The sequence below is a fragment of the Vigna unguiculata genome, chromosome 3 (assembly GCF_004118075.2).
Source record: "Vigna unguiculata cultivar IT97K-499-35 chromosome 3, ASM411807v1, whole genome shotgun sequence".
NCBI classification, from domain to species: domain Eukaryota; kingdom Viridiplantae; phylum Streptophyta; class Magnoliopsida; order Fabales; family Fabaceae; genus Vigna; species Vigna unguiculata.
In genome coordinates, this window is record NC_040281.1 from 14,747,316 (window position 1) to 14,752,537 (window position 5,222).

At 33.5% G+C, this 5,222-nt stretch overlaps 1 protein-coding gene across 1 annotated transcript; it reads left to right on the top strand.

Annotated features, from left to right (window-relative positions):
- The first annotated feature begins 454 nt into the window (after positions 1 to 454).
- On the top strand, positions 455 to 2,769 carry LOC114176672 (WRKY transcription factor 28-like). The gene is made up of 3 exons (XM_028061783.1): positions 455 to 1,094; positions 1,215 to 1,358; positions 1,668 to 2,769. Exons 1-3 carry the CDS (start codon positions 625 to 627, stop codon positions 2,146 to 2,148), a joined length of 1,095 nt encoding a protein of 364 aa, XP_027917584.1. The 5' UTR covers positions 455 to 624; the 3' UTR covers positions 2,149 to 2,769.
- Positions 2,770 to 5,222: the final 2,453 nt, after the last annotated feature.

Consider the following 5,222-nt stretch of genomic DNA (forward strand, 5'->3'; position numbering starts at 1 on the left):
GAGTTTCAAAAGGCTGAAGATTCGGTTATGCCAAATATTAATTGAGATTACATAAGAGTGATTAGATTTTATATATATATATATATAATATCTGTGTGCTCACTCAATGTATACGGCAAACTCTACATTTTGTCTTGACCAGGGAATTCTCATACTATATTCTAAGGCATGTTTAGCTGAGAGTGATTTATTTAAGGAATTGATGATGAGGTTATTATATAAGTATATATGGATTACTATGTTTGTTATTTTTGTTGTTGTATATAATTGTAGAGTTAGCAGCAATAGATGGTTGATTTAGAGTGAGAATGAGGGTGTCTCCATAAGTAACATATGGATGAGTTTCCTTAATGGAAGTAACATGACTGAAAATGTTTCCATATGAGAAAGCACTTTCTGGTCTTGTGATTGGAAGGTATTTTGTCAACCTCCTTTTAAAAGTGACCATAGCAGCTCCCCATTCAAACTCAAAGACTTTTTTAATTTCCCTTTTTCTTATAATCTTATAAATACACACATTAATTAAGTTGAAGAGATAAGCTACATAGTCCCCACCAAGCATACGCGACCTCACAGTACTACTCTTTTCTTCTGCTACTTCTCTTTCTCTTCTCTTTCTTCTTCATGTCTGTTGAACCTAAAGAACTTTACTACCAGGACCTTGTCCTAGACCACAACAATCACCACGGAACAGGAGGAGGAGGAGGAGGAGGAGGATCTGACATGTACCAAAAGCACTTTTCCACTTCCTTAATCCCTGCGGTTTCAACACCCTATGACTCACAACAACCCTTTGATCCCTCCTACATGACCTTCACCGAGTGTTTGCAAGGGGGCATGGACTACAATTCTCTTGCAACTTCCTTTGGCCTTTCTCCTTCTTCATCCGAGGTTTTCTCATCTGTTGAAGGGAACCACAAGCCTGCAGAAGGAGGAGATGGAGCTGCTGCCACTGCTGCCACCGAAACCCTTGCCACTCTTAACTCATCTATCTCTTCTTCATCTTCTGAAGCCGGGGCCGAAGAAGATTCGGGGAAGAGCAAAAAGGATAGGCAGGTGAAAACAGAAGAAGGAGGAGAAAACTCTAAGAAAGGGTGAGTGGCTTTTTTCTCATTTTCTTAACCTGATCTAGCTCAATCCCTTGTTTTTATATACTTTTCTCTTGTTTATGCTTCAATGGTGCAACTCAGAATCTGTAACTTTTAAATTAACAGGAACAAGGATAAGAAGAAAGGAGAGAAGAAGCAGAAGGAGCCGAGGTTTGCCTTCATGACCAAGAGTGAGGTTGATCACCTTGAAGATGGATACAGATGGAGAAAATATGGACAGAAAGCTGTCAAGAATAGCCCTTACCCAAGGTATGAACACCTTTTTCCCTTTCCTTGCACCCAAATAAGATCCAAATCAAGCCTAGCTATAGTTTTCACATAAAATTATTCCCTTTGCCGCTGATGTTATCATAGCTCCATCAATCTCTTAGATCTTTACATTTCAGATGATATATAAGAAATCTGTTTGTAGATATGACTCATTATATATATACTAGAGACATTATTAATATTCTTCCTCTCCGGATTGAATCCTAATGAAAATGAAGAAAAGGAAAATGAAAGTAGAGGTCATTGGGTTGAAGTGAGGTGTATTTTGATGGTGAACGAATATTGCAGGAGCTACTACAGGTGCACTACGCAGAAGTGCACAGTGAAGAAACGCGTGGAGAGGTCATTTCAGGACCCAACCACTGTGATAACAACGTATGAAGGTCAGCACAACCATCCGGTCCCCACATCGCTGAGAGGGAATGCGGCCGCAGGAATGTTCACACCTTCTTTGCTCGCCACACCAACTCCACTTGCAGCCGGGTCAAACTTCCCTCAAGATCTCTTCCTTCACATGCATCATCAGCATCACCACCACCACCACCACCCTCACCATCACTTTCACAACACCCTCTTCTCCACCCAATCAACAAACGCCGTTACCACCACCACCACCGCCGTTACCACCGCCGCCACTCCCCCCTCCATTTACTCTTCCTACAACATTAACAACTCTCTTCTTCACAACCAGTATCTTCCTTCTGAATATGGCCTCCTTCAAGACATAGTCCCTTCCATCTTCCACAACAAGACACACCACCAGAATTAATTCAAACCAACCATGCATCTCATCCATACCTATATCTATATCTATATCTCGGTTTTTTTTGGCCTTGTTTATGGTCCACTTTGTATATATAGTTAATTTGAAGAGATAGTTTTGTTTAGTTATATATATGTGATCCTGACTCATCGTCACACACTCTAGCCTGCTTCGGATGCTTTGTTTTGAAGTGGGTTGGCTTGACATCGATCTGCTATATATGGTGCGTGGAGACTGGTTTGAAGGAAAAAAAAATGGTGGGGTATGAGTCCTTGTACTTAGAAACAAGATCTTTTTTTATGTGTATTAGTCATGTGTTTGCATGCAGCTCATTTGAGATTTTCGCATGGCTAGTGTAACGTTATTGATCTGATTGAAATATTACTTCATATATTCATGGTTCGGTGGACATTGTTACTCTCCATTTTGCTTTCTTTCCCTTCTTATGATGCCTTCAAGAACTTCTGCGTGTTCAGCCATTTGCTTTATCTGATCAACCTGGTCACACACATGCAAGTAACATAACATGTGCAAGATTTGTTTGTAAGCATTCCAGAGGCACCAGGTGCAAATAGATATTCCATTATTTGTGGAGAGAGATTTTTTAAGAGAATTGTCAACACTATATATCAGATGAGATTTATTATAAATCAATGTTTTTTCAAGTTTTTGTTCTCACTTTCTTCGTAGATCGCAATTTTTTTCAGTCTTTCTCTTGCGTTTTTGTTTGATGTCTCCATTTTCTATTTCTTTTTTTAATATTAAGTAAAATATGGGTCGGAAAAAGTCAGAGAATATTGCTAACTTTGTTCAATTATCTATGATATTAGATTGTTATAGTAGTTTGATATTAATTATATCTGTAAAACAAGATCAATAATGAAATTATTATTGGCTTTGGTTACTCTTAAAATGGAAAAATAAGAAACTATTAACCATAAAATGATTTTTACGTTTGCCTAACTTAATGGTCAAAGTAAAACAAAGCTGCTTAGTATTGTGAAGTAGATATTTACTTCCTTTTTTTCTTCTTTTTCGGGGGTCAACACACATGATCTGTTTATGTCTGTGTGAAAGGTTAACAAGAAACTTCATAAAGTTAGAATTTGTCTAAATTGATTCGTATAAATGGAATTGTATTCCACAAGACCTATTATATATATTTATATATATATATATATATATATATAATTAATAACTCAGATTTTTGTTTTAATAATCCATGATAATTCATTACTTTCTGACAAGAAATTGAATGTAGAAAAAATTACTTGAGGTCAGAGAAAAATTTTGTGGCTAACAAAGTGCCAAGAAGGTGTGAACAAGCCATGTATATATATATATATATATATATATATATATATATATATGCAAGGATGAAATTAAGTGAGATGATTCATTAAAAGACCCTTGGCCTAACCTATTTAACAAATAATTAGTTAGGCTTGAGTTTTTAGAAATGGTTGTTTAACCAAGTACCAACTTGATATATTTTTCAAAAAACGATTAAAAGGAAATTTATTCAGCATTTACTAGTTTATTTATTATTTGTATTTGTATACATGATTAAAGTTGTATGATATTTGCACACCTAAAATAATTATAATTAAACGTATAGTACATATTAATTTTATTCACAATATATTCATTTTTTTTATTAAAACTTGCATTATACTAAGTATACTTAGTACAATTGAAGTGCCCAAGCAAACTTTCTAATTAGATTAGGCTTTCATATTTTTATCAAAGTAAAAGTTAGGCTGTACATTACTTTTTTTTATATTTATATAGATAGTATTATATATAATATTAATTATTACTATTATAAGCCGAATGAACTTATATCTATTTAAGTGATTGGTAACCTAAAACCTCTCATGTTAATTAATTCCTGAAATTGTTAAAATTATTCATTTTTCGCCATGACTTCATATATAAAATTCTTCTTTAGCATCTAACTTACAAAATGTTACTCCCTTTATTGTTTTTTTAACAAAAAAAGAAAGAAAAAAGAACAAGTGTTCAATATACAATGCCATGATTTATTCTCTTTATAAAGAAAAACTTTGAAGCTACACTTTTGTAGGGCAATTAATTATATATATTCAGAAGAGCTTTGATTCTATGGAAGCTATGAGTTATTTATTTGATAGAGACCTAACTAAAAAATATTTATATATAATTACTTAACTAAAACTTAGAAAATGATTTGTTGATGGCATGATATTGGAATCCATGGCCTAGTATTCTAGAGTTCATTGTTCATGAGGTGTCAAATATTTAATATAGAATAATTCATTTACTTTTATATACAACCTAAACATTTTATACATTGGTTTACGACAGTAATTTGAGAGATTAGTCGACAACAGAGACAATAATTAGGGTTAGTCCTTAGTGATATCTATGACACTACACAAACATATTAAATCCTTGGAGTAGCTAAGATAAATATTACATATTTCAAAACTTTTACTATTAAATATTTGTCTTTTGTTTTTGAATATTTGCTATTCCTTGGTCAAAATGTTATGTTTCGCTGATTTTATAATGAAAATGTTAAATGTGGTTCCTAATAATTCATTATTAAATATATAATGAACCTCCATTTTAAACATTTGACCCCTTTGTAGTGAGCATTGATTTCCATGTGTTTGAACCTTTTCATAACAAGTTTGGTCTCTTAAGAGGGGCGTACGTGTGTACATGATCATCTTTTTTCTCTTGTAGCTAAACATATTTTTTCCTTTTTGACCAAAACAAAAAGAAAATACCAATTTTCCTTTTCTTTTTCTTGTCTTTTCGGAAAGGACGATATAACATTTGGTTACACACTCACATAAAAGATAAATTAAGAAAGAATACAAAAGGGAAAAAAACGCTATGATATTGTGAACATGGAATGGGCTATGGTGTTGGAAAGATTGGTAGTACAATCAATTTTGCATAGTTATCAACTTCTTAAACACTTTTAAGACACTAATCTCCATATAACACTATGTTGTCACGAAATCACAACCTTTTTGTTTTCTCTCATTCTTAGAAGTGATTACACTTCATCAACATGTATTATTTATACT

What these genes read in the sequence shown, in the direction of transcription:
- LOC114176672 (XM_028061783.1), top strand. Translation starts at nt 625, where the DNA reads ATGTCTGTTGAACCTAAAGAACTTTACTACCAGGACCTTGTCCTAGAC. An exon ending in GGAGAAAACTCTAAGAAAGG is followed by an intron (nt 1,095 to 1,214) that starts GTGAGTGGCTTT and finishes TTAAATTAACAG; the next exon opens with GAACAAGGATAAGAAGAAAG. An exon ending in AAGAATAGCCCTTACCCAAG is followed by an intron (nt 1,359 to 1,667) that starts GTATGAACACCT and finishes CGAATATTGCAG; the next exon opens with GAGCTACTACAGGTGCACTA.